General features: G+C 50.7%; 1 protein-coding gene across 1 annotated transcript; it reads right to left on the bottom strand.

The window, feature by feature from the left end:
- Window positions 1-770: 770 nt before the first annotated feature.
- PCSK1N (proprotein convertase subtilisin/kexin type 1 inhibitor) lies at window positions 771-11,786 on the bottom strand. Its single transcript, XM_055003888.1, has 4 exons — window positions 11,664-11,786; window positions 7,761-7,958; window positions 4,422-5,020; window positions 771-1,644 (listed from the first exon to the last, which is right to left on the bottom strand). Exons 1-4 carry the CDS (start codon window positions 11,784-11,786, stop codon window positions 1,386-1,388), a joined length of 1,179 nt encoding a protein of 392 aa, XP_054859863.1. The 3' UTR covers window positions 771-1,385.
- Window positions 11,787-12,547: the final 761 nt, after the last annotated feature.

Raw genomic sequence — 12,547 nt, 5'->3', positions numbered from 1 at the left:
TGCTGTCTTTGTCCCAATGGCCCTGGTGCTGGCGATGGGCAGTGGGGCTTCCCGGGCTCTGTTCTGGGCCTGTCTACAAGGCGTGTGCCTGGCTGCAAATTTCTGCAGGGGAGAAACGCGCGATTCCTCGCATGCAGTCTGAAGCACCACCACCGCATTCTGCTGCAGATTTACCCTGGGCTGTAGAAAGCCTTAGTCACTCCCCTCCTTTTCCTCCTCCCACGGTGTGCCTGTGGGTGTCACTGCAGCTTTAGTGCCAGGCTGGTGCCTTTGCCCTGGCGGTCTGCTCTGCACTTGGCATCCTTCACAAGGAGGCACAAATGGCAGCACGGTCTTCACATGGCTGGTGATGCAATAAAGATTAAAAAAAATATATTACTGTGATGTGTTTTTGCTTTTAGTAACTTCGAGAGCTTTTTAAAAGTTACTTTCAAAAATCTTTAGCTTGCTCATCACCCCTCCAAGGCCATGATTCCCACAGGAGAATGAGGCTTTCTACAGGGATGGTGGAATTTGAACCCAGCTCTGTCACATCCACAGGTCAACATTCTGTCCAGAAAAATATGCATTGCGTGCAAGAACGTGCATGCTTTTGACCATGCCTTTGTCCTTAGAAGGAATTCAGTGGATGGATTGCAAGCTCTGTATCCTCCCCTTCAAAGCCTCCTTTCCTGTACGCTCTTAGCATGACCCGTCCCAAAGAGACAGTATTTATAAGCAAGAACATCAGTCTAGTACAGAGTGAACAAATGACACCAGAGAGGCCAAAGTTACATTAAAATACCTGATGGGCTTTTAATTATTAACTCAGCAACACCAAAACTGGCCACAAACACGATCAAACATGGCAACGAAATTAGCACGGGAGTGCACATGTGCATAAAACAATGGTGAACACAAGGGGGGTTGCAGATCAGACAGAAACAAGCGGGGAACCCACAGTGGGGGGTGGGAGGGAAGAAGGGAGCAATAATGGGATTCTTAAAGGAGGAAGAAAATTTGGCAGCTCGGGGGCTGTTTGAGGCACATTTCACTCCCAGCCAGCAAAAGCTGGGGTGTGAGGAAACTGAGGCTGACGGCAACTGGGGGGGGGGAGATTAAAATGCACCTGCATTACAGCTGGATTGAAGTGGGGCTCTCTAACCGGGTGCAGAGAAGAAGAGCTTGGAGGAGGCTCCAACACACACTAGAGCATCGAGATTTGGGACTGGGGAGGCCAGCTGAAGGCTACCTCCTTTCCTCCTCAGTACTGTGAGGTGAGGAGGCAGGACAAAGGCGGGGGAAAAACAGGAGGTGTTGCTCACAGTCCATAAACATTCAGAGACTGGGGGGGGCAGGCAGTGGTGAAGTGGCACCCCCCGTGTTTAGGCCGAGACCGATCCCTACTATTCGGGAAGATAACGAAGCCTCTGAGCTGCCCCAGTCACCCCCTTCTTTCTCTTGGCCCTTTCCCCTTCTGTCCGCTTGACCCGCTGCAGCTGGGGCTGCCCTCCAGCCTCCACCCCGAGTCGCTTGACCCGCAGAAGACTGGGAGGCTCGGGGAGGTCCTCTCCATCAAAGAGGGCACGCCGCAAGCGCTTGGGGGACACTGGGAGACGTTGGGGGGGCAGGTTTGTGCTGGACAGGATCTTGCCAACCAGGTACCTGCAAAAGACAGTAAAAAGGGGGGGGGGAGTGAAACCGGGCACTTTACCCACCTGCCAGCTCTTCCTGCTTTTAACACAATGGAACCATTTGCTAGAGGCAGGGATAGATCCAGACTCCATAGCTTGCCACTCAACAAGAGCGGTCATCAGAAGGCATAGCATCTGCCATTGTTCCACGGCACATGCACACATCCCTCATTCCGTGGCAGCATCCAGAAGAACGGTGCCTGCCTGCGTCTTTACCGAAGAACCCATTTAAGGATGGAGTAAGGAAGAGAGGGCAGGGAGAGCTTTCCCGGGCCTGCAATACTCTTCCTCCTGTGGCAAGGTTTGTTGTTTTCCCAGCTCTATACACTTGCAAAGCAGTTTTCAAATTGTGCGCCAAGGAAACCTGGAGTTCCTCAACAAGATGATCAAGAGAAACTTCCCTACCAGCATCACTCTCTTTGCAACGGGAGCCAAGGACTCCAGTGGGGTGCATTCTAGACAGAAATCAGGATACCTCCCGAGCCTTTATTTCTTAACCTTCGCCCTTCCTTTCCTATGAAGGAGACATTGATCAGTGGCTACTAGCCAGGTGACTAACCTCAGTCAGATGTTTCATGGTTGAGCAGGTGTTTTATTAGAAGCTGTGTTAATTTATTGTGTTAATTTATTGTGATTTTCTCTTGTATATTTTATCTTCTGTTGTAACCCGCCCTGAGCCCGCTTGCGGGGAGGGCGGGATATAAATATAATAATAAATAATAATAAATAGTAGTAGTAGTAGTAGTAGTAGTAGTAGTAGTAGTAGTAGTAGTAGTAGTAATAATAATGGGAACCTTCGCCTTCCCAGTTCCGGTGCCAGGAGGCAACATCAGCCTCTATGCCCTGTTGGCCCTCCAGAGTAACTGGTTGGCCACTGTGTGAGAGAGGATGCTGGACTACATGGACCGCTGCTCTGACCCAGCAGGGCTCTTCTTAAAGAAAGTAAGTCCCATAAAGGGCTTGTTTATGGTTGTTAGGAAGGGCTGTATCTCGTCAGAACATGTAAAATGGTTCCCTGCGCCACTGTTCTCTCGATAAATTCAAGCAGAAAATATACCTCTCAGTGTGGTACTGTAGTACCCCAGAAGGGATGCTATGCCAAAAATGAATAGATTTTCTGTATGGTTTTCTCCTGCCCAGGGCTTTTTTCCAGCTGGAACGCGGTGGAACAGAGTTCCGGCACCTCTTGAAAATGGTCACATGGCTGGTGGCCCCGCCCCCTGATCTCCAGACAGAGGGGAATTGAGATTGCCCTCTGCACCGCTTGGCGCAGAGGGCGATCTCAACTCCCCTCTGTCTGGAGATCAGGGGGTGAGGCCACAGGCTATGTGACCATTTTCGCCAAGGGCGATTTAAACTTTAAGAAGCTCCCCCCTTGTTCCAGCGGACCCAAAGTGACGTCATTGTGCTGTCCTGAGTTCCACCACCTCTTTTCCCAGAAAAAAAGCCCTGCTCCTACCCAAGTGCTTTTGGGTTTACAGAAAGGAAACTGTAAGTGGTAACCAGCTGTACTTTCGAGACATTGTCTACTATTGTATAGGTGACAACGTTCTAAGAGAAAAAGGCTCTAGATCCCCTTTTCTCTGCATTTGACCCAAAACAAAGTGTGGCTTGGAGAGCTCATTCAGCCCTACAGTGCTTTTAAAGACCGAATGCTGCTGAGGGCCAAGGACCCTTGCACGCCACCTATTCTAACCTCGAAGCTCTACCCCTCGTGCCCAGGATGTGGGGCAAGCTGCATTATATTCACATGTATTTTGAAACCCTAGACCACCACATGGGTATGTGAAGACTTACTGTTTTAACCAATAGGTCATTTATTTATTTGAATTTCTAAAAGGGCAGTTGATACATTGAGCAGAATCGTTCTCTGAATACATTCAGAGAAAGGAAATTGATTTAATTTGGCTGTCATTTCCCCACCGACTGCTCCCAGGAATGCTGTTCTCCTTTTCAACACCATCATGCGTGCGGACAGTCGCTGCTTACTCAGCAGAGATGGTGCAAAGGGCACTTTACACATGGTCAGAGGCCTGCTGTTCTTTTTAGAAACATCCCAGGCTCTAGAGCTAAAATGGAACATTCAAAGTTGGTTCTGGAGCAGAACCATCAAGGTGTGTGGATTGTGCACATATCCCCATAGGTTTTGTCTCATTCAGGGCTTTTTTCCTGGGAAAAGAGGTGGTGGAACTCAGTGGGTTGCCCTTGGAAAAAATGGTCACATGGCTGGTGGCCCCGCCCCGATCTCCAGACAGAGGGGAGTTGAGATTGCCCTCCGCGCTGCTCCAGCAGCACGGAGGGCAATCTCAACTCCCCTCTGTCTGGAGATCAGGGGGCGGGGCCACCAGCTATGTGACCATTTTCAAGAGGTTCCGGAACGCTGTTCCACCGTGTTCCAGCTGAAAAAAAGCCCTAGTCTCATTATTTAACTTATAAGGTAGCCTGACTTAGTTACGGCTCATTGAGCCTGCTTATCAGACATTTTCTTTCTTACTGTCCTTGGAAGTTTACTCAGATAGCATAAAACAACTCTGATAACTGTTGAAGTAACTTCTCCCGAATAGCCATTTGTCTGCCACCAGAAACTCTGGGAGAAGAACACTGATGCTGCAACTGGCAACTAATGCTCAGCCCTCACAGATTTGATATAGCATCAATTAAACAGACATCGTTTTTAGCATGTTCAGAACAAACACTTTAGCAGGAAGCCTTTACATGTGCCTGCATGACCTGAAGTTTCCTCTCTACCTCAGCATTTCAGGGTCCACCTCTCTGGCAGGTTCTTCTTCCACGCCCATCTCTTCTTGGGGCTCAAAAGCTCCTTCTGGGACCCAGTAGCGATTCGGGGATGCTCTCGGTGGAGAAGAGCCAACTGCCAGACTGGTCTCATCGTAGTCAGGATACAACACAGCTCCCTTGGCCTCATCCCAAAGCCTCAGCAGGTTGGCCAGATAGACAGACTCCTGGTCCCGGCGATGGCCATCCTGAAGCAGACGCTGCAAAGCCAGGGCCAGATGCTCATCTGGCTGGAACTGGTTACCGGAGGGTGGCACCGCAGCCCTTTCTAATGCTTGGGCCAGGCGCTCATCTTGTAGCTGGTTATCGGAGGAGGCCAAGGCTCTCTCGAAAGCTTGGGCCAGGCGCTCATCCTGCCGTTGTCCACCAGGGGGCGACATGGCTCTCTCCAGTGCTGCCAGCTGGACCAGTTCGGGATAATAGGCTTCATTGGCCAACATGGTCTCAACCGGCTCATACGACACTCCCTGAAGATCACGCCGAACCTGTCGGGGCCTCACAGATAAATTGTGATTCAGCCCTCCACGGGAACTTCCTGCAGTGGTGAAAGGCTGAAAGAAACGAGAGATGATGGGAAGGGTATGAACAAAAACATTAAAAAAAATTATATGTGCAAAGCAAAAGAGAAAGAAAAAATGAAAGAATGCTGGTAAATCTATACATAAAGCTATGGTTGTTGTGGGTTTTCCGGGCTGTATAGCCGTGGTCTTGGCATTGTAGTTCCTGACGTTTCGCCAGCAGCTGTGGCTGGCATCTTCAGAGGCTTCAGAGGTAGCACCAAAAGACAGAGATCTCTCAGTGTCACTAAGCCTTCGACAATACATCTATACATAAAGCTTTTATAAAAGCTCTCCAAATATCTAAAAATAAGCCCATATGCAATTGTTGTCTATATGCAACATGTCCAACTGTTGATAAGTTTATAAGGCCCTCAATTCAATGAGTTATGGGAAGTGGGTGTTTGTTTTTCCAGTCTTTTAGCAACTTTCAGGGCATGGAGGATCCATTTCTGTTGATCAGTGGTTAGGTTCCAAGAGACAGGCAAATAGTTTCAAAGGATGGCCATCCAGATGTTGCTCCAGATACTTTTAAAAAGTTCACAAACATCCTCAAAAATAAACGAGCGTTCTATACAAAATGAATATGAGGAATGACTTCCTCCCAAAAGGACTGAATAACTGAACACGTCCAAAGCACATGCTTAAGAGATGCATCTCGTAGTTTACAATGCCAAGAATTGGACACTATACTTAATCCTTCACTAAAAAGGTGCTGTGGTGTTCAATATATCCTAAATATAATCTTTTGCTGAATAAGTTGCAGCTTAAGATCCACAGAAGCAGCTGATATAAGGCTTAAAGCCACGCCCCGTTAATTTGGCAGAACTGGAGGCTCCAGCACCAAATACAAATATCAGGCATCTTCGTATCTTCGATGTTGTGGTAGAGCCACTGAGTCAACATGGAACAGCCAAAAACCCTCTATACAAGTATTGCTGTCTGTTACAAAAATGCAAAGGACATGATCCAACTATTTAACCCTCTCATTGAAATGAATGATCAAAAAGAGTCCAGTAGCACCTTTAAGACTAACCAACTTTATTGTAGCATAAAGTTGTACAATAAAGATCTCTCAGTTTGACACTGAGAGATCCCTGTCTTTCGGTGCTACACCTCTGAAGATGCCAGTCACAGCTGCTGGCGAAACGTCAGGAACTACAACGCCAAGACCAGGGCAATACAGCCCGGAAAACCCACAACAACCATCCAAGAGCAGCTAGCTGCCTGCAGCATCAAGGAAAAGCAGATGCAACCTGGGAAGCCCTGTGGATTGCAGTGGCATTTGTAGTAATAACAACAACAACATTCGATTTATATACCGCCCTTCAGGACAACTTAATGCCCACTCAGAGTGGTTTACAAATATGCCATTATTATCCCCACAACAAAACACCCTGTGAGGTGGGTGGGGCTGACTAGCCCAAGGTCACCCAGCTGGCTTCAAGTGGAGGAGTGGGGAATCAAACCCGGCTCTCCAGATTAGAGTCCCACCAGTCCTAACCACTACACCAAACTGGCTCTCCTAATTTGCAGGAATTAATTTGTCTCTCGTGCTAAATGTTATTGGTTTAGAGTTGCAATACTGTATGTGTGCATGCATGCATGCACGCACAGACACACATACATGCGTGCACACAGCCCTTCCGGGAAACTTGGCTCTAAATTCTGGCCTACCATCTCAATGCATCTCCAGCAGAACAAACAGCCAGTAGAGCCTCCCAGCAATCCGTTACCGCAAAGGTTACATGTCCATCAGCAGTCCAATTGCTGAGCATTGTTCGTTATCATCACTTTAGGCCTTCCACATACCCTTGGGGGTGAAATTAAGCAGCCCCACGCTCTGAACCGGAGACCAGCCATCAAGCCTGTGGTCTGCCGCTTACTGCAAGGCAGAGCGGCCCCAAGATTCAGGGGCAGGAATGGCCCCTTTGGCAATGGGGAAGGATTTCCAGGGTCACAACACAGGCGGGCAGAGCCCATGCTGGTGGGCACCTCTGCAGCTGTGGGCAGAAATCCGTGAGAATGCCAGAGAGACGCTGCAGGCTCCCTGCAAGGTTAGTCACAGCCTGGAGGAGGAGGAGGAGGAGGAGAATCGGGAGCCTCGGCCCCTTGGAGAGTTGCTGAGCCGATGCAGAGGTTTATTTCTGTCCCTTCCCTCCCCGCCCCACGGTCTGTTCCGCAGCCACGCAAAGGCCGCGCCGCCTCCGCTTTTGCCCCCCATTTGCACAGGCTGCCCAGGGCCGGGGGCAGCAAGAGGTGGCAGGCACTCCGCTCACGTCGGCGGGCATGCCTCGGCCGCCTTGCGCGCATCCACGCCGGCGGCACCGTCCTTGGCGAAAGCAGGCGCCCCCCTTCTTGGCTGGGCACAAGCGCCCCGTCGACGCGCCCATCGGACGCAGCGCCAGCCAGGCGCCCTCCGTGCCGCGCAGCCCTCGCCTTCCCCGGGGCCCTCGCGCGCACCCCGCCGGGGGGGTTCGTAAGCCGCGACGCCGACCACCGGCGCGACTCCCCCGGGCAGCTGCTCCCCGCGAGCGCTGCTACACACGCGCGCACGCGCCCTCCCGCGCAACTGACCGGGGAGCATACACGCGAGTCAGGGAGACACACGTGCGGGGCGCCCACACGCCTCTGCCGGCCGGGCCGGGGCCGCCAAACCCGCGCGACTCCCCGCCTCCTGCCTGCCCGCCCCGCCCGGCTCCAGCGCAGCGGCTGCCCGCGCGGCCCTGCCTACCTTGGCGGCTCCGAGGCCCGAGAGCAGCGCGAGCAGCAGCGCCGGGCCCATCCTTCCCAGGGGCTGCCCAGGCGGCGGCGGCGGCGACAGCAAGCGGGCGACGGAGCCGAGCCGACTGCGCCAGGGCCAGCCGCAGCCGCGCCGCCGCGCCGGGAGCTCCGCCTCCGCCCCTGCCCCGGCCCGGCTCAGGGGGGCGCCCTGCGGGAGAGAGAGCCCCGAGCCCGGCCCCCTCGCTAGGGTTGCCAGCCCCAAGTTGGGAAATTCCGGGAGATCTGGTGGGTGAAACCTGGAGAAACCTGGAGAAGGTGGGGTTTGGGGAGGGAAAGGACCTTGGCGTGGCATCATTCCATAGAGTCCACCCCCCGCAAAGTAGCCATTTTCTCCAGGTGAACTGATCCCTGTGGCCTGGAGACCAGTTACAATCCCGGGAGATCTCCAGCCACTACCTGGAAGCTGGCAGCCCTACTCCTCGCCGCCTTTGCTTGTGGCCCGCAGCCCCCCAAGAAAGAGCCCTTGAAGTCGGCCCCCGGCAATGGCTCCGCGGCCCTCCCGCAGCTCATCCATTGAAATGCAGCTCACAAAGCCCGGCCATTTCTTCAGTGATCCGCCTCGTGCGCCGGGGGTAGGGGGGGGGGTTGTGGTGAATTTCCTGCGCTGTGCGGGAGGTTGAACTTGATCCCCTCTAACCCTATGAAAGGAAGACAAGATCCCCTCCAACCCTATGAAAGGAAAACAAGACGTGTGCCTTGATCAAGGCTTAGGGACTAGTCTGTTGGGTACTGTCTACCGATGTAGATAAGCTCCTACTGGGGAGTCTCCCAGCTCGATGAAGGCGTCCTGTCCAATTACTTACGCTTTGTTTCACAATATTTCATCTCTGTGTTTGGATTTATGCTCCTTTTCTAATTTCTCCAACCCACACCCTATTGTATTTGTTCCTTGAAAGCCTTTGCCCTTGATCGTATTGACTTGTGCTGCAATCTACCTTGAGTCTAAGTGTGAAAACTGAACAATAAATAAAAATAAACAGTCTCCAGTGAGAACACTCACAGAAAAACTAACCAGGTGGAATAGTAAAACAATCGACAGAATTTAACACTTTACCCCTTTCCCAGAATTTAGTCCATTGAGCAAACTTTTTCCAAGCCATCCACTGGTTGTTTACTGTCTTTAAATGAGACATGTTCTGTAAAGCTGAGTGATTTCTACCATCCATCCCTCATGTCCTTGGAGGCCCATTTCAAAATGAAGAGGCCTCTTACATCACACTATTGGCTAGAAGCTAGGATTTCTGCAGCATCCAAATTAACTTACGGACAGTTTTCCCTGTAGCATTATTTGAATACTCCAATAGAAAAGAAAATAAGTGGAATGTAAACATGTTATTTACCCTGACCTGCATAGCCCCGGTGATCCTGAGCTCATCATATCTCAGAGACTAAGCAGAGTCGGCCTTGGTTAGTAATTGGATGGGAGACTTCCAACAAAGACCGGGTTGCCAAGGCAGGAAAATGGCAAACCACCTCTGTTAGTCTCTTGCCAGGAAAGCCCCACCAGGAGTTGCCATAAGTCAACTCTGACCAGAGGGCACTCTCCACTCCCCAAACATGTTATTTGCCTAATCTGAGTAAGAACTTTTTTGGCTCAAAACTCAATAATATATTTACATACATTCACCAAATACATACACACGCAGAACTCTGCTTCTGGTTGGTTTTATAAGCCTTGCTTCATTTATCAAGTGTGAGGTCCCAACATGACTAGTCTGTAGTGGATCTGTCAGAAAAATGCTGCTGGATCCTTTACCAAATGTTCCCCAAGCAGATTTTGGAACCTCGGGCATTTTCAGTCTCACACAGAGACACACACGTCCCCTCGCCCATCTCCGCTCTTCTCCTGGGCCATTATTGCAATTTTGTTTCCTGCTGCATCTGTTGCCATGGAGACATGATGACTCATTTAGGAACGGGAGAGGGTGGTGGCAGAGAGGCAGGTGTGGTGCATGATGGGATTGGTTTAGAGGCGTCTGCAATAAAACATGTTTTCGGCTTCTAATGATGCTCTTGGAGGAGGAAGAGAAGCAAAAGCAAGGAATTTCCAGAAGCCGAATGATACCCTTCTGGAATACCCTACTAAGAGTTGTCTGCCAGAAAGGCCCAGGGAAGCTCTTGCCCCCCACCCAAACTAAATTTACTGGAATAAATCTGTAAGCAGCCAGGTGATCTGCAGTTACGATTAAGAGTTCTTCCTGCCCCAGTTACCAGTGGATGCTCTTGCCCCTGCTGACCCCAAGCCAAGGCCTCTCCAAAACTGCCCACGAACAGCCCCGCTTTCCTAGTGCAGCCTGGGCTCCTGCTGTCTGGATCCCCCCCTCCCCCTTTCCGGCCCACAGCAGTTAAGTGAGCAAGTGGCTGCCGGGCGTTTCTGGCCTGTTTCCCACTCCACCTTGGTAATGGCTCCTTAGCAATCTGTAAGTAATCCCAGCCCAGCCTGCAACTCTGGGAGGCATCGCCCACCCCACCTGCCCCAGGAGGCCGGCTCTCACACTCTCCTAAGTGGGATGAATTACTTATGGTTGAATCCATTACCTCTGATGGAGCTATTAGGACTCCTGATCGCCTGTATGGCTCCTCTCCCCTCCACCCGCCTAATGCTCAGAGGCAGCTGGCTCTGGTGTGCAGTCAGCTCTCTCTCTCTCTGTGATGCAGAAGTTATCATACCAAAAGCCATTGTCTGCTTCTGGGTGCGTGCAGCTGCTTTTGAAACACTGTAGTGGGATAGATCCAGAGGAGTTAGCCATGTTAGTCTGTAGTAGCAAAATCAAAAAGAGTCCAGTAGCACCTTTAAGACTAACCAATTTTATTGTAGCATAAGCTTTCGAGAATCAAGTTCTCTTCGTCAGATGCATGATCCGAACTGGTTGGGGCTGCAACTTTTTTTACCAGCCTGTGCTTCAAGCCATTAAGACTGGACAGGTTTTACATGAAGCAGGTGTGTCCCCTCTGCACCCTCAAAAGTTTCACCTGCTGATTTCTGCTGGGCAGAGCTGCCTCCTATGGGGCCTGCTCACGAGATGGACCTGTGGCTGCTGCAGCCGTTTTAAAGCTGAGCTCAGGCCCTTTAAAATGCGGCGAGGGTCCGATCCTGATCGGACTGACAATGCAAGTGGGCCCAGGCAATCAATCTCTCTTACACACACAAACCCCGCCTTTTGGCACTTGCAAAGGCCCAGGTGAGGGCAACAAGCTTGCCTGGTCCCACCACATTGGAGGCCTGGTCCGGATGGGACCTTCATGGCATTTCTCAGCAGCTCAAGTTCAGCTCTAAAATGGTGGCGGCATCCACAGGTCCAGCCCACGGACAACACAGCAGCTGTTTTGCCCAGCAGGGCTCCGTCCTCACCCACCACGAAAAATACAAGTGGTGCTGAACTAAAGGCCGATCTTTACGACAGTTGTATGTAGCATTTAATTAACGTATTAGTGGACATTAAGCTCTTCACATATATTTTCAATCATGTTTGTTTATGTATATTTATTCATTTAGGGTTTTTTGTCCCACTCTTCTCCCCAAGGGGAATACTAGGCAGCTTACAAAACATCAAAACGCAATTTAAAGAAATGAATTTCTATAAACAAAAAGTTACAAACTAAAATAAACAGACCCCCACCCCCCCATCCCCAGAATACACGAAACCGCATCTTAGTCTGGTTATGGATTCCCTTGGCCTTCAGTCGCTGCTCTTTTGCTCGCGGGTCAAGCCACGCTCAGGTTCGAGTCTCTTTGTTGTCTGATGAATGTGCAGTTCCCATACCTGCAGCAGCAGGTGCTTGATCCAGCTTCTGTTTCACCTCCAAGTTTAGCACTTTCTGAAATAACCACAATGACCTCTTCAGAACCAACTTGTTCCAGCAAGGTGAGTAGAGGCTGATCGCTCACAGGAAGGAGAGCTTTAGGGATTCTTGGCGGCAGAACCGTCACACGGGATGCACCACCAACTGCTATCACCATTGCTTGGAACTCCATGACAAAGACCTGTTACCTCAAGCCCAAATTCTCTGTCCATGCCAAGGATGCCCCTCAGGGCACTTCCTTGCCCTGCCAAGAAACGTGCTTGCTCCTGGACCAAATTGATTGCGGCCTGCCGAAAAATGCCAAACAACGTCTCGTAAGGGAGGCATGTATGATTACTCCACATTGCAGGCGGAGAAGGTGGCTGCAGGAATAGCAACTTGTCTTGTGTAAACTAGTAAGCTTATGGCTGAGGTGAGTTTAGGATGGAGGGAAAATCAGAGCCAAGCTACAAGTGACGCCTTACACAGGTTGGACACTTGTCAGCTTCCCTCAAGTTTTGATGGGAAATGTAGGCGTCCTGGTTTTACAGCTTGGCTCTGCATTACAGCTGCAGGACCAGGACGCCTACATTTCCCATCAAAACTTGAGGGAAGCTGACGAGTGTCCAACCTGTGTCAGGCGTCACTTGTAGCTTGGCTCTCACAGTCACGAGTGGAAGCCAGGTGTGTATGGAAACATGACCCAAGGGATGGGGACGTTCTTGTGTAACGAACAAAAGTTTCTTTCCTCTATGGTTGGAAAAAAATAGTTTTTTCCCTAGAATCTTCTGGATCTTTGCATTTGAACAGTGAATGGTATGAACAACTAGTCCCATGTCCTTTAGGGATTTGGGTGAAGAACAGGGCTTTTTTTTTTTGAGAAAAGAGGTAGTAGAACTCAGTGGGTTGCCCTCGGAGAAAATTGTCACATGGCTGGTGGCCCCGCCCCCTGAT

This window comes from Eublepharis macularius, chromosome 19 (assembly GCF_028583425.1).
Source record: "Eublepharis macularius isolate TG4126 chromosome 19, MPM_Emac_v1.0, whole genome shotgun sequence".
Taxonomy (NCBI): domain Eukaryota; kingdom Metazoa; phylum Chordata; class Lepidosauria; order Squamata; family Eublepharidae; genus Eublepharis; species Eublepharis macularius.
Note: the sequence above shows the minus strand (reverse complement) of the source record. Positions and strands in the feature narration are given on the sequence as shown.

What these genes read in the sequence shown, in the direction of transcription:
- PCSK1N (XM_055003888.1), bottom strand. Translation starts at nt 11,786, where the DNA reads ATGGAGTTCCAAGCAATGGTGATAGCAGTTGGTGGTGCATCCCGTGTG. An exon ending in TACTCACCTTGCTGGAACAA is followed by an intron (nt 7,959 to 11,663) that starts GTTGGTTCTGAA and finishes TCTCTCCCGCAG; the next exon opens with GGCGCCCCCCTGAGCCGGGC. An exon ending in CGGGCCTCGGAGCCGCCAAG is followed by an intron (nt 5,021 to 7,760) that starts GTAGGCAGGGCC and finishes CGTTTCTTTCAG; the next exon opens with CCTTTCACCACTGCAGGAAG.